Below are 16,512 nucleotides of genomic sequence, written 5' to 3'. Positions count from 1 at the left end.
CAACGCAACAAACCATAGAAGAATTTTTTTTTTCTTTTTCCAGGTTTAATACAAAGCTTGAAAGAATGAAAAGACAGGGTGTTTTTCTTAAAATGTATCTCAGGATGTGAGGTAATTTCTCTGCTTGTATCAATTGCTACACTTTGGTTGGTAAAGAGACAAAAAAGGGAGTCCAGAACAGAAATTTGATACACTTTCGGCTACCTTTTTATATCTGAATTTCATCAATACAAACGTGTTATGCAATTCAGTCATTTAAACTCTATATACAATAGTATTATGATACAATGTAATATGGGGGAGTTTCGCCCAACATTTTTTTTAGTAGATCTTTATTAAAATGTTAATCACTAGGGGATCACTGGGAATATACATTGTAATGGGCATCAGTGAGCATTACCTTAGATCGGTCATCATTGCAAATGAAAATCAGAAGAATATATGGCACTTTTATTAACATATGCAGTAAAATGATGCAAAACAAACTATATATATATATTAAAATGAAAAAACAAAAATGAAAGCCTTGTTTACATTAAATGTACATACAAACACAATTTTTATTAGAGACTTGTATGCTGGGCAAGGAATGTCCGGATTTTTTGCAATAGTTCCTTCTTTACACTGTCAGGCACGAGAGCTGCAATAAAAAAATAAAAAATGAGACATTAAAGGACTCAAAACAAATTAAAACTTAATTTTTAAAGTTATTCTAGCTGTATCATTCTTGCTCCATTGTACTGATCAACTTACCTCTGCCTTTGGGGGTAATTTCTGCAACCAAATCATCAACAGTTACATGTTCCAGGCCTTTATCATGGATTACATCTAAAAAAACCCCAAAAACCAGTAAATTGATAAATAAAATTCGACTATTTATGTAATAGCAGAAGTTCAGAAAAAAAAGGAAACATGTTTAATCTGTCAGGCAGTGGATATTTTCATATCTGCCACTGCTTAAAGGGCTTTTTGAAACCTTGAGCCTACAGGAAAGCTCTATATAATGCGTGCCGTTTGCTCCTAGGACATTTCTGAAAGTTAGAGTGAAATAGATTAAAAGCCTGATTTCCCATAATTGTGATCATTTTCAACAACCGGGAAAGAAAAACAAAAACGAAACAAAAAAAACTTGTCAATTCTCTTTAAGATCGCCACTGACATTGTAAAGAGTTAAACTGTAAAGAATTTATTTTTTGTAAAGAAAAAAACCCCCCAAAAAACAAGGATATGGAAAATTCTTGCAAAGTAGCTTTCTAATATGTCAAAACTCTTACCTTTGCAGTGTGCCTTTAACTGATCTCGCCACCCGCATTCAATTAGTTTCGCCCTCAAGAGCTCTTTGAGGCTAGAAAGAAAAACAAATGCATATTAATTCACAGACATTAATGCCCTTCATATCCAACACTTTCAAATAGTTCATGCAAACAATATTACAATTTTTGCTGTTAAATGAGGAATTTATTACACTGATGACAATAATGTACAATCTAGGGCTGAAACTAATCAATAATTAAAATCGTTGACAACGATTTTCATTATCGATTAGTCGAATCGATTTTTATCGATTATAAAAAGTTTTTTTCAGAGCAAATGCTCTGAAAAACTCCTCTCCTTATATAATCCGACCTCAAACAGAGATCGGATTATAACACTAGAATCCAGATCCCCGCAACGCTGCAGGGGACCTGGATTCCCCTCACCGTCGGCCGGTCTCTCATTTCCGTCTCTCCCCTCCGCTTCCATACACCCCTCTGACTCCTCCCCCTCCCATACACCCCTCTGACTCCTCCCCCCTCCCATACATCACTCTGCCTCTCTCCCGACTCCCTGGTATTTTGTGAACCTCCGTTGCTGACAGGCACTTTCACTGCAGCTTCATAGAAGCCTCAGCGTAAGTGAAGGTGAGTAACGGAGGCTGTCTGTGCGCATCGCGCAGACCCCCACCGGCTGACAGAGAATCGAAGTCTCCTGCAGAGGATCATCCTCTCTGTCAGCCCGTGGGGGTCTGCATCGCACAGACAGCCTCCGTTACTGCCCTTCACTTACGCTGAGGGTTCTATGAAGCTGCAGTGAAAGTGCCTGTCAACAACAGAGGTTCACAAAACACCAGGGAGTCAGGAGAGAGGCAGAGTGGTGTATGGGAGGGGGGAGGAGGCAGAGTGGTTATGGGAGGGGGGAGGAGCCAGAGTGGTGTATGGGAGGGGGGAGGAGGCAGAGTGGTGTATGGGAGGGGGGAGGAGGCAGAGTGGTGTATGGGAGGGGGGAGGAGGCAGAGTGGTGTATGGGAGGTATAATGAATTTCAGGGTAGCAGAGTGGTGTATGGGGGTGTAATGAATTTCAGGGAGGCAGAATGGCATATAAGAGTGGTGTATAGGGGGAGGTAGAGTGGTGTATAGGGGGTATAATGAATTTCAGAGTGGCATATCTGGGGGAGGCAGAGTGGTGAATCAGGGAGTATAATGAAGTTCAGGGTGGTGCAGGGCATTTATGGGGGGCGGAGTGGCATATCAGGGTGCACAGTGGCATATAGGGAGGTATAAGGCATAAATGGGAGCTAATGGCATATTGGAAGTTATGAGGCATATCAGGGGGCACAGTGGCATATAGGGGGTATAAGGCATATCGATATTAGGCATATCAGGGGGCATAAGACATATCTGGGGGTAAAAGGTATATCAGGGGGCTCAGTTGCATATCACTGGCATATAAGGAGTATAAGGCATATCAGGGGGCACAGTGGAATCTCTGGCATATAAGAGGTATAAGGCATATATCGGGCAGAGTGGCAAGCTGGGGATCAGATGTGCATAACTGGGGGCAGTTTGGTAAATAAAAGGCTTTTTTCTCATAGTTTTTATTAAATATGAAAAATAGTTAAATTATTATTTACCAATACCTTTGTATTAAAACCTAGTTTGAGAAACACTGTTTGGGTTCTTGCAGCTTTTATTATTATGTTAGTAAAATAAGAAGGTGAATAGAGAGAGAGAGGCCATTACAATAAAGAGATGAAAGTGTAAATTGTACGTTTTTTATTACATTATTTTAAATTAAAAAAAATTGCATTTTTTTTTAATCCGTTTAATCGAAAAAATAATCGGCCAACTAATCGATTATTAAAATAATCGTTAGTTGCAGCCCTAGTACATTCAATAGAGCAGATAAGATGACGCTAAGGAATAAAAACATAACATAGGAGTCTATTTTTTGTATTTCTTTTCCCCCTGAATAACTATAAATATCAAAACCAAAATAATCTCTCCTATGCGATTGTAGCGATCAGGCAGTCCTGCGGGATGTCCGATCACATGGATTAGCACAGCGTTTACACGATAAAGCCAATGCTTGGTCGCAGGATCCCCGACATCCCCACGGAAAGTTGTAACTACTGCACCAGGAACCCAACAGCGTTAATACTGTATGAGCAGGTCCCCTTAAAGGCATGATATTAATGTATCTCTAAAATCACGACAGCACGCAACGGATGGAAAGGGATGACAACGCCTGGTAATATTTGTCCCATGTTTGGAATGGGATGCATCATTTACATACAACAGGCTTGTGTTAAAAAATATTATTTCATGAATGTGATTAATACAATGGACACTTAATATTATTTCATATATAAATAAATATATTACACACACACGTCGAAAATAAGCTCCAGAATAGATGGGGTCCTCCTAGAAGTTGATGTTCGTTTAAAATAGGTAAGCAGAAAGTACAACAGCCAATAAGTATGAAGGACTCCAATATTTGTATTAAGACTTAATTTACGTGAGATAGATCAATTGTTGTTCCTTTCTATGAGATCTCTCACCCGCTATTTTATAATACATATATAATACAACGTGAATGATCAGTTTGTAATCTTTTGGGTGGTTCTGTGGGAATCTTGACACGATGTTGTTCTAAGGAAGCTCTGCACCGGCAGACAGAAGCTGGCTATCGCTGCACACAGGGTAAAAGAGGACAGACATCACATTTTCCACAGCTAAAAATCGTTTGGCCACAAATCCATGCGGTGCCCCGTAAAGAAAGGTTACCGTTTCCTACACGGTCGTTTAGCATAAAGGTTTTCAGACGTCTTTGCGTGTGAAGTATGCAAAAAAACAAAACTAAAGGATGGCTACAGACAGACAGCCCTGATAGCCCCCGTGCCGATCTAACAACGTAACAGAGACACGAAACCCACTCGTTCTACCAAAAATCATGACAGATGTGATGACAGCTAGACGGAGACTAACCGGCGGTACAAGTGATTCATATTTCACTGGATAATATATTCATTTATTTCACTAACAAACAACGTGCCGTGTACTCAAAAGACCAATCTCAGGGTCCAAAAGATAACGGGTGAGACCCCCATCTAGTTAACGCTGATCATCAAGAGAAAAGAAAAAAAATAAAAAATTAACGTTTACTAAACTCAAATAGAAAAAAATAACCTGAGAATTGGCCGAGAAATGAATCACATCACCCCCAGCCAGCCACTAATCACATAGATGCATAATTAGCAGCAAAGCACTCAATAAAAAAAACAGGACAGCAGAGCTATAGGCGCCCCGATGTATATAGTACGTCCACTCGGTAAGGGGACACTGAAAACGATAGCGTAAGCCCCAAACATAAATCTGAACCCCCTGCGAGTTAGTGCCCGGTTGTGAACGGATCGTTACCCTAAAGTCTAACAGTCTAATGTACCAGGGGCTGTGGGGTCATCCAATGCGCGCTTCGCCGAAACGGCTTCGTCAGGGGCTAACAATGCTCGGTACCTCCTGCCTAGGAACACAAATGGCAGACCAGAGAGCTGCATTATCCAGGGTTGCCTCCGGTAGATGAGATCGTTAGACTTTTTATAAGAACTAAATTACCGTATTTGCTCGATTATAAGACGAGGTTTTTTTCAGAGCAAATGCTCTGAAAAATACCCCTCGTCTTCTAATCGGGGTCGTCTTCTAATCAGACCTCAAATAGAGTCTGATTATGAGACTAAGATCCAGATCCCCCGCACCGCTGCAGGGGACCTGGATCCTCCTGTCTCACCCCCCCCCCCCATCATACACACACTTACCGGTGCTTCCTGCTGTATTGCCGGGGCAGCGGGTTGACGTCTACGCGACCCGCGTAGACAACGTCCGCTGCAGCCGGAAGGAGGTGTGGCTAGCAGCGGGGGTTGTCTGCGTCCGTCGCGCAAACCTTCCCCGACTGTCAGAGATCAGAGTTCCCCGCACCGGTGCGGGGAACTCTGATCTCTGACAGCCGGGGAAAGTATACGCGACGGACGCAGACAAACCCCCGCTGCCAACTCCACCTCCTTCCGGCTGCAGCAGAAGGCGACGTCAACCCGCTGCCCCGGCTGGAAGCACCGGTAAGAGAGGGCTGAGAGGGGAGGGGAGAGTGTGTGTGTGTGTGTGTGTGTGTGTGTGTGTGTGTGTGTGTTAGTTAAATGGGGGTATAGGGTGTGTGTGTTAAATGGGGGCATAGGGCATTTCTGGAGTGGCGTTAAGGGGGCATTTAATAGAGCACTCTGCCTCCTGAAATGCCTTATACACCTATATGCCACTCTGCCCCATAATATGCATTTTAACCCCCTAAATGCCAGAGTGGCATATAGGGGTATAAGGCATTTCTGGAGGCAGAGTGCTCTATACAATGCCTTTTAACTCCCTTAATGCCACTCTGCCTCCTGAAATGCCTTATACCTCCCTATATGCCACTCTGCCCCATAATATGCATTTTAACCCCCTAAATGCCAGAATGGGATATAGGGGTATAAGGCATTTCTGGAGGCAGAGTGGCATATAGGGGTATAAGGCATTTCTGGAGGCAGAGTGGCACATAGGGGGTCAAAAGGCATACCATGGGGCACAGTGGCATATAGAGGGTTAAAAGGCATATCATGGGCCACAGTGCCATATTGGAGTGGCAAGCCTGGGGGCAGATGTGCGTAACTGGGGGACAGGTTGGAAAATACAAGAAATAAAAACAAAAAAAATATTTTTCTCAATCATAGCTTTTATTAAAAAAAATAGTTTACATGAATTAACATTTACTGGTAAAACTTTTTTCCTTTAGGGTCGTCTTATATTCAGGCTTTTTCTTTTTTTCCTAAGTTAATATTCAGATTTTGGGGGGTCGTCTTATAATCAGGGTCGTCTTATAATCGAGCAAATACGGTAATTGATTTCAGAATGATTGGCAAAAGATAGGAAATCACAGCTAACAAGGATGGTTTAACAATATATATTTCTAATGGGCCCCCACCGACTGGAGGCCAGGCCAATATCACAACATCATGGCTTAAATGCGTCTATTTTGGGCAAGTGATTCAGGCATTCGCAATACTATGCTATTTGCACATTTGTGTTGTTTTAAACACATTGTTGGGGCATTTGCCCCGATACACTGACCCAGGAAATATTCTGAGCTCATAGGGACGTCATGTAATAGAAAGGGTGGCCGAGGGGCTTGGGTTACAGAACAGGGACTGTGCTCGAGTGGGTCCACGTGGCTAGGAGCTTTTACTTACCGCTCTCTCTCCCCCGTTTCAATAAGCTTCTGGTTGATTACAGCTCGGATCTGAGCGTCCTTATTCATAGCGGAGACCTAAAACACAAAGAACTTCAGTACAACACTGCCGCAGGGAATATATTAGAGCGCCTTATCCCACAGCAATTCGTTAATACTGCTGAATTAAACACACTAACCGAAGTTTACGGAGAAAGGCCTCAGGGAAATTACTACGCCCAGACCTCCCAATCTTGTTACCCGGCAACCACCAATATGGCGGCCTAGACGCGTCTGGCTAAACTTACAGGGGTTTCAAGATAACGCAATCAAGCTGCGTCCAGCAGAAACATATTTTTTTTTTTTTTTACGTAATCAAATAGCGCCACTAAATAACAGAGCTGTTTCAAGATGTCGTCATCAAAAGGCGCCAAATTACACAGAATTTAGCGCGCACTGCTTTGAATACTAAAGACTAAAGAAGGGAAAAACAAAAGAGATGGGCAACTAAAGAACCCAAGTAAAAAAAAAAAAAAAAAGGAAGTAGTCAACTTATGAGTAAAATTATGAAAATAGCTAAATGAGATATTGTATAGTAAGGGAATATTTCTCCCCAGAATAGAATCAGATTCTCATAGAATCGTACGAAACATTAGAGTTGTAATAATATACCAGTAGTACAGGGCTGCGGAATAGGGTGGCGCTCTATAAATAATACTGTAGCATTACGAACGATAGTTGTAGTCCTTCGCGAGTTCTAAACACAAGAGGCAGATCAACTTATGAAAAATGTCACCTACGCTCAGCAACGATCCAGATGTAGGTTGTCACTTTTCATGGAACATTTTTAAAACAAAATATTGTGATTTAAATTAATTTATATAGGTAAAACGCGCAACAATACCTAAATGTGTAACAATACTTAGATTTGCCACTGGTACTCTCGTTTTGCTAAAACTTCATTTCCCAGCATGCTCCACGTCTTGCTCCACGTGTAATTTGGTCCCCACCGGATATGGCAGCAGTGATATAGTTCCCTTGTGCTGTGTTTACTTTTGGGCCGGTGACAAGTAACTGCCATTAGCTAAGTTTCCAGGTGAGGGAAAAACTAATCACGGAGACTATGGATGCCGCTAATTGTTCATTGAGGGTTAACAGACTGTTACTAGATCCAAAGTTCGAGAGCTACAAACTGTCCCTGGACCCACTGCCCTGTTACACCGTGGAGCTGGATGCTGGTGAGTGTCATGTGTCACTTAATGATGTCATAGCTTGTCTATTGTATGCAGTCAGCATGGGTTACAACGTAATACAATTTAATGCTATGGATAATGTGTCAATATACAGGTGTCCATTTATTCTATCTATCTATCTATCTATCTATCTATCTATCTATCTATCTACATTTTTTGTATATCGTGCATGCACTTTGGTGGGAGTTGCAGTTCTCATGATTTTTAACAGGTTATCAGTATATTGCAGATCTCTGCATACAATATGGGGTGGAAAATGACCATTTGCCAGGACTCGGTAGCCTTAAACATATACATTGCGACAAATCCCATTATAAAGAAACAGACTTTGACGGCAGATAAGAACCATTTGGCCCACATTGTCTGCCGGGACTCAAACCCTAATCAGTCCCTAAAGTTCCCTCAATGTATGAGCCTCTACTGCTTCTGATGGGAGGCTGTTCCATTTACCTACCACCCTCTCAGTAAAATAAAGCTTCCTTACATTACATCTAAACCCCTGACCCCCCCCCCAGTGTCAGACCGGGGTCTTTTGTTCTAACATTTCTCCTTCATCTGAAGTATGAACGTAAGCGCGGTGAACGCGGTGAGCGATTCCAAGAAGTGTCGAGTGCGTCAGCGTCTTGTGCTTTGCTGTGAAAAGGCGAGTGCGGATTATTAAGATGCTCCTATATAAAACAATAAAAATAATAACAATTCTACAGGAGCACAATCAACTTTAAAAAAGGATTTAAGGACTTTTTTGTTTCATGTAGTTAAAAAAAAAAAATAAAAAAAAAATAAAATTCAATTGATCGATACATTTTTTTTGTATTTATTAAAAAAAACCTTGTATCTAATGACATTTCAATTTGACAAGACACTGTTTTCCTGGCAAAGAGGGACACTTTATTTTTTTTATTTTTTATAATCGCTCTCGCGCAACTCACCAATACAAGCAATTGCACTTTACAATGTCGCCCTTGCATCGCTACTTAAAACACACTTCATTTTTGTCAGCAAAGATATGCATATTAAAAATATCACAGTAATATCACACAGCAACATGCATTATCGTATATCAGAGCCCCAGCCAGGTAATATCACACAGTAACATGCATTATCGTATATCAGAGCCCCAGCCAGGTAATATCACACAGTAACATGCATTATCGTATATCAGAGCCCCAGCCAGGTAATATCACACAGCAACATGCATTATCATATATCAGAGCCCCAGCCAGGTAATATCACACAGTAACATGCATTATCGTATATCAGAGCCCCAGCCAGGTAATATCACACAGTAACATGCATTATCGTATATCAGAGCCCCAGCCAGGTAATATCACACAGTAACATGCATTATCGTATATCAGAGCCCCAGCCAGGTAATATCACACAGTAACATGCATTATCGTATATCAGAGCCCCAGCCAGGTAATATCACACAGTAACATGCATTATCGTATATCAGAGCCCCAGCCAGGTAATATCACACAGCAACATGCATTATCATATATCAGAGCCCCAGCCAGGTAATATCACACAGTAACATGCATTATCGTATATCAGAGCCCCAGCCAGGTAATATCACACAGTAACATGCATTATCGTATATCAGAGCCCCAGCCAGGTAATATCACACAGTAACATGCATTATCGTATATCAGAGCCCCAGCCAGGTAATATCACACAGTAACATGCATTATCGTATATCAGAGCCCCAGCCAGGTAATATCGCACAGTAACATGCATTATCGTATATCAGAGCCCCAGCCAGGTAATATCACACAGTAACATGCATTATCTATATCAGAGCCCTTCACTCGATTTCTCCTGCATTCCTTACATTATTGCCCCCACATCCCTTACACCCATAGTACCTGACTGCAACAACAAAACGTTCCAAAGCACCACTTTGCACCCACAGGTCTTGTCAGAGCACCAAGGTTGCACACACAAGACTTGCCAAGCATCCAGATTGCCCATCCAGGCGATGCCCCAGCCAGCACCCAGATAGCACATCCATGCTGGCTGAGAATCATGGGAAATTCAGTTGATGAAGCTGCATATGTTAGCTGTGAACAACAATTCCCATGATGCTCAGCCAGGTGTCCGCCATGATTCTGGAAAAGCATCATTGGAAGAGTAGTAGTCCACAGCAGAAGAGATTTTTTCATTCTAATGTTAGCCTCCCTTCCATTCCTTTAAAAATTATATTAAATTGTTCCTTTATGATAACAGAATACCACATTGTTATTAAAATCCCAGGAACCAAAAGTGTTGAAAGGCCCAAATAAGTACTTGGGAATAAACAGAATTTTTACTCTTTGGCATCCATGAGTACCGGCAGTGGCGACTCTAGAAACAATATATAGGGGGCACACAAGATACCACAGTCAAACTGGGGGGCATTAATAATTTCCAAAAGTAATGTGCTATGGAATTATACTTTTGTTATTGGGCTAAAATAATACTTGATCATTCAACATGGGAAGCCTGAAGCCACAATTGAGTGCGACTAATCCTTGAAATAAATATTATAACACAATAAATAACTTTTCCACTAAATGATTTCAGGGCCTTGAACGTTTTGTCCCCTGAAGTCACTACAACTTCAGGAGGGCATTTTATCTCTGGATAAATATTAAGTTAAGTTAAATAAAGTTAAGTGCCAGGAAACAGATGACCAAACACACACACCAACACAGGCTCTGTCACACCGACACCCAGACACACCAGTGCAGGCTCTGCCACACCGACAACCAAACACACACACCAGGACAGGCTCTGCCACACAGACACACACACACCAGGACAGGCTCTGCCACACTGACAACTGCACACACACACACCAGGACAGGCTCTGCCACACTGACAACTGAACACACGCACACACCAGGACAGGCTCTGCCACACCGACACACAGACACACACACCAGGACAGGCTCTGTGACACAGACACACACACCAGGACAGGCTCTGTCACACCGACACCCAGACACACACACCAGGACAGGCTCTGCCACGCTGACAACTGAACACACACACCAGGACAGGCTCTGTCACACCGACACCCAGACACACACACCAGGACAGGCTCTGTCACACCGACACCCAGACACACAGACCAGGACAGGCTCTGTCACACCGACACCCAGACACACACACCAGGACAGGCTCTGTCACACCGACACCCAGACACACACACACCAGGACAGGCTCTGCCACACCAACAACCAAATACACACACACACCAGGACAGGCTCTGCCACACAGACACCCACACACATCAGGACAGGCTCTGCCACACCCACATCCAAACACACACAAACACCAGGACAGGCTCTGACACACTGACAACCGAACACACACACCAGGACAGGCTCTGCCACACCAACACCCAAACACACACCAGGACAGGCTCTGCCACACCAACACCTATACACACACACCGAGGACAGGCTCTGCTACACTGATAACCAAAAACACACAAACAGCCGACACAATCTACGTCACAGACGTCTACATCAGGATGGATTTTTCACACTGCATTGTCGTTTATACCCCCCTTAGTGTTTTTGCCCCCTGTGTATTGATGCCCCTGCTGCCCATATATATTAACATTAGCCCCAGTTGCCGATAGCAGGTATAGATTAACACATTAACACACAAACCAAGCTTTGCATGTATAGATCAACTGAAATTCACTTGTGATCTCAAATAAACAGAATCAGACATACAAATCCTGTATTTGCAGGTATACAATAGTATATGAAACGTAGCATTGCAGGTAACATAGTAACATAGTTCATAAGGTTGAAAAAAGACCAAAGTCCATCAAGTTCAACCTATATACATATTGTGTCCCTACTGTGTTGATCCAGAGGAAGGCAAAAAACCCTTATGAAGCAGATGCCAATTGCCCCATACCAGGGGGAAAATTCCTTCCCGACTCCAAATATGGCAATCAGAATAAATCCCTGGATCAACGTTCTGTCCCTATTAATCTAATATCCATAACTTGTAATATTATTGCTTTCAAGAAACACGTCCAGGCTCCTTTTGAACTCTTTTATTGAGTTTGCCATAACCACTTCCTCTGGCAGAGAGTTCCATAATCTCACCGCTCTTACTGTAAAGAACCCCCGTCTGTGCTGGTGTAGAAACCTTCTTTCCTCCAGCCGTAGAGGATGTCCCCTTGTTATAGATACAGTCCTGGGTATAAATAGGTCCTGGGAGTGATCTCTGTACTGTCCCCTTATATATTTATACATAGTTATTAAGTCCCCCCTAAGCCGTCTTTTTTCCAAACTAAATAACCCCAATTCTGATAATCTTTCTGGGTACTGTAGTCCTCCCATTCCCCTTATTACTCTGGTTGCCCGTCTTTGAACCCTCTCCAGCTCCACTATATCTTTATTGTACACTGGTGCCCAGTACTGTACACAGGATTCCATGTGTGGTCTGACTAGTGACTTGTACAGGGGTAGAATTATTTCCTTGTCGTGGGCATCTATGCCCCTTTTGATGCACCCCATGATTTTATTTGCCTTAGCAGCAGCTGCCTGACACTGGTCGCTACAAGTAAATTTACTGTTAACTAAAACTCCTAAGTCCTTTTCCATGTCAGTCGTCCCCAGTGTTTTCCCATTTAATACATATTCCCAGCCTGGATTTTTCTTCCCCATGTGCATAACCTTACATTTATCTGTGTTGAACCTCATCTGCCACATCCCAGCCCAAGCCTCCAACCTATGCAGATCCCATCGTAATCGTGCGCTGTCCTCTATTGTGTTAACCACGTTACAGAGCTTAGTATCGTCTGCAAAGATTGATACTTTATAGATCAAATAAATACATGGAAACAGCATTGCAGGTATTAATCAACTGAATAAGACATATTAACCCTGTATTTGCAGGTATACATAAATAATGTATGGAAACATAGCATAGCAGATATGGATCTACAGAATAACACACAACCCCAGCTTTGCAGGTACAGATCAATTGGAATTCACAAAAAACCACGTAATTAAAAGGTATATTTAAAACCCCCTAAATTACACGCATAGATCTCAGGTTGCATACCCCAAAGCCAGCCCTGGCGTCCACACTGCAATCACACTCCTATCATACCCAGGCAACCAGTAAATGCTGGTACCTAGGCATGATGGGACTGTGGTTGCTGTTAGCAATCACACTCCTATCATGCCAAGTCAGCCAGTACATGTTGGTACATGGTGGCTGTAAGTGATGTGTAGACCCCATACTGCTGGCAGCATCAATACACAAGGGGGACAGCTAGCTAGGTTTCAGCATGTACTGGCTGACTTGGCATGATAGCAGTGTGATTGCTAACAGCAATCAAAGTCCCATCATGCCTAGGTTCCAGCACTTACACATCCAACCAGTAAATGCTGGAACCTAGGCATGATGGGACTGTGATTGCTGTTAGCAATCACACTCCTATCATGCCAAGTCAGCCAGTACATGCTGGTACAGGGTGGCTGTAAGTGATGTGCAGACCCCATACTGCTAGCAGCATCAATACACAAGGGGGGCAGCTAGCTAGGTTTCAGCATGTACTGGCTGACTTGGCATGATAGGAGTGTGATTGCTATCCAACCAGTAAATGCTGGAACCTAGGCATGATGGGAGTGTGATTGCTAACAACAATCACAGTCCCATCATGCCTAGGTTCCAGCATTTACTGGTCGGATGTGTAAGTGCTGGAACCTAGGCATGATGGGACTGTGATTGCTGTTAGCAATCACACTCCTATCATGCTAAGTCAGCCAGTACATGCTCGAGGTGCGGCCCGCGTAAGATCGGTTGCACTGGCTGGCGATCTTACGCGGGCCGCACCTCGAGGTCTCGCGGGCCGCATGTTGGACGCCCCTGCCTTATCACTTTCTAACCCCCTCTCCCTCCCTTATCACTTTCTAACCCCCTCTCCCTCCCTTATCACTTTGTAACCCCTCTCCCTACTCACTATCTACCCTCCCCCTTTGTAGATCTCTCACCTTTAGGTCCAGCGACGGGAGCACGAGGCTTCTGTCTTCGTTCTCTGCTGCGGTGGACCTGCTTCACTGCTGAGCGCCGAAATAAGACGTCATATTTCGGCGCTCAGGATGAAATGCCGGCACCGCGACGGAGGTAGAGGCCTCGTGGAGGAGAATGGGGGGCGCCGAGCGGTTGCTAGGCGCCCCTCTCTCTCCTCCGCATAAAAAAAAAAAAACGGGATTTAAAGTCGCATTGCGACTTTTTTCCAAATTCGGCAGGGGGGCAACAGGGGGGGGCAAGGATTAACCTGGGGGGGCAATTGCCCCCCTGTAGCGACGCCACTGAGTACCGGATAAAGATGGCATCAGTGCTGGGCAGATAATATAGGATTGGGAGTAATCGGTACACTAACAAAAAGTCATCACACATGGGACGCCTGAAGCTAGTGCCACTAATCCTTTTTAATAAAATATGCAGATTGAAATAGAGCAAATAACACAAAACCTTTACTTTTCCTCTGATTTCTGGGTCTAGGAAGTTTCGTCCTCCGAAGTGATGACAAATTTAGGAGGGCGTTTTATCTCTGGATAAGTAAAAATTAAATAGTTCAATTTATTCCTACATCAAGTAAAGTGCCAGGAAACAGACAACCAAATACAAGGACAGGGTCGCGCAGCTTCTTCAAGAGGGCGGGACGAAGAGCCGTTGCACAACCGATGAGAAGCAGAAGCGGCACGGCACACACAAGCCGGCTGCTTAAAGACGGGACGGCAAAGCGGGACATCGGTAGGGCAATGCGGGACAGAATCCCAAAATCGTGACTGTCCCGTCCAAATCGGGACAGTTGGGAGGCCTGCAAAGGGTTAAACCCAACCCCCCCTTCCCTAACTCCTCCTCCTTACCTATAAGAGCACACCGGACCACACACAGGCAGTTCTTCCTTGTCCCTTGTCAGGGAGGGCCGTTTAGTCTGGTGGGGCACATGGGTTGTGTCCGGGGGGATCCCTCCTCCGATTGCTCCCCAGGTGGTGAGCAGAACGAGGTAGTAACATACTCATCGGCGGATGTTACGGAACAGAATGAGAGTGGCCTTTCTTTAATGGTTGGTCATTATACATATCATTGATATGTAGGCTTTTTGTTTTAAGCTGAAATAAAACATAAATTTGAATTTTTTTCTGCATCTAAGTCCTGTTAGTCAATTCTTGACTTATGCATTTGTCTGCTGTGTATATAAAACTAAACAAATCCTACCTATAGAACTTAACATTTACTGCTATACCCTGAAATAAGATCCAAAGATAGCGTAGATAGAGAATGCTTGAGCGGTCCCAACTAAAGGAGACATAATGTCGCTAGTCCCATCAGATTCCTCAAATCAGTATCCTGGGTATCGGCAGAGGTGGGAATGAGCCTGGTATCACAATCCTGTCTAAACAAATAAATAACTTTTCTCTTTTTGGCTCAAAGCTGTTTTGTTTCAATATGTAATGGTTTTAAACACCCATCAGATATTAAGTGTATTTAAATACCTTCCATGATGCACTTTTTACTACATTAATGTTGTAGTGCGGCTTGTTGCCATAAGATGGCGCCAGAAACAAGGCATTCAACAAAGCAAATACTTGCAGTCTCTGCTACAGTCTTTCTGTAAAAGCCCAAAACGTATATTTTAGAAAAATAATAGTTCATGTTGCTCTTCGAGGTGTTGAATTTAATTTTTTTTTTTATAAATTTGTTGGTTAAATTTGGAATATAAGCCGTTGTAAGATAATTTTTTGTTTTTCTGGCGATAAAAACCCAAGACTTTAGTAAGTATAATATTCTAGAAATAATACGGGCATCTGTAACTGGGCTTGTTCTTGTTCGCTGTGTGGGTGTTTTAATATTTTTTGTATTTTCTAGACTATTGTTTGTTGTGAATATATGAACCCTTAGAATCTAATTATGTTTTTAGGAGTTAACTTACGATCTACCAACAAGAAATATATTATTCACAAAATCCATCAAAATTAGAGGTTGTTAAATAGCTCACGGAGGGTCACCTGTACGGAATATTGGTTGGTATTGTCGTGAGTTGAGTTCTCATGTGGTTTTTCAACTTTTTTTTTTTTCCCTTCAGGAGTTTACTGGGCCCTATTTACTGGGCAAAACATATACATATTATATCTAAAAATTATCAACACAGATTAAAGGGTCTCAAAATGTATTGCTTGGAGAAGAGAACTAGAGAGAATGTCAGAAATATGTAAATACACTTTAAAAAAAAATAAAAAATATATGTATTAAAGAAAGCAGTGAAAAACCATATTCCAAATTGCTATATTAGCCGATTAACTAATATTCAGGCGCTCATCTTTTTTTGTTTGCCACCCATTAATTAGTTTCTGTACAGTCTTTGGAATCAATTGATATACCCACTGTCTTAAGTTCTTTTTTCGTTAAAAACACCAGCGTTGGGCAGATGTACCACAAGCCTGAATAAACTTACTATTGTGCCTTCCAGCAGATAGTGGTAGCCCGGTGTATTTTTCATTGTACCTGGGGGGGGGGAATCTATTACTTGCTTCTTAATGAGTCTTTGTAAACGGAACAAATTTTTAACATTTATGAATTTCATACCCCCCCCCCTTTTAACCCCTTAAGGACAATAGACGGTCCCTAAACCCATTGAAAACAATGCATTTTGAGCCCGTACATGGCTTTGTCATTAAGGGGTTAAAATATAAGGAAATTATATTATGACATAGACGACGATAA

The 16,512-nt window shown here is 42.6% G+C and overlaps 2 protein-coding genes across 2 annotated transcripts in view; one reads left to right on the top strand and one right to left on the bottom strand.

Annotated features, from left to right (window-relative positions):
• Nucleotides 1–563: 563 nt before the first annotated feature.
• On the bottom strand, nt 564–6,604 carry LOC149305631 (transcription and mRNA export factor ENY2-like). Its single transcript, XM_089477446.1, has 4 exons — nt 6,534–6,604; nt 1,275–1,345; nt 754–828; nt 564–640 (listed from the first exon to the last, which is right to left on the bottom strand). Exons 1-4 carry the CDS (start codon nt 6,599–6,601, stop codon nt 564–566), a joined length of 291 nt encoding a protein of 96 aa, XP_089333572.1. The 5' UTR covers nt 6,602–6,604.
• Nucleotides 6,605–7,634: 1,030 nt separating this feature from the next.
• The window catches only part of LOC149305630 (nudC domain-containing protein 1-like), a 70,369-nt gene continuing 61,491 nt past the window's right edge, over nt 7,635–16,512 (top strand). The window contains exon 1 of the mRNA XM_089477259.1: nt 7,635–7,749. Within this exon, the coding sequence (XP_089333385.1) occupies nt 7,635–7,749 (115 nt within the window). The remainder of the gene's footprint in view (nt 7,750–16,512) is intronic.

Source organism: Sceloporus occidentalis, unplaced genomic scaffold (assembly GCF_023333645.1).
Source record: "Sceloporus occidentalis isolate IW3139 unplaced genomic scaffold, rSceOcc1.0.p SCAF_11, whole genome shotgun sequence".
NCBI classification, from domain to species: Eukaryota; Metazoa; Chordata; class Lepidosauria; order Squamata; family Phrynosomatidae; genus Sceloporus; species Sceloporus occidentalis.
This window is presented reverse-complemented; position numbering and strand designations above follow the sequence as displayed.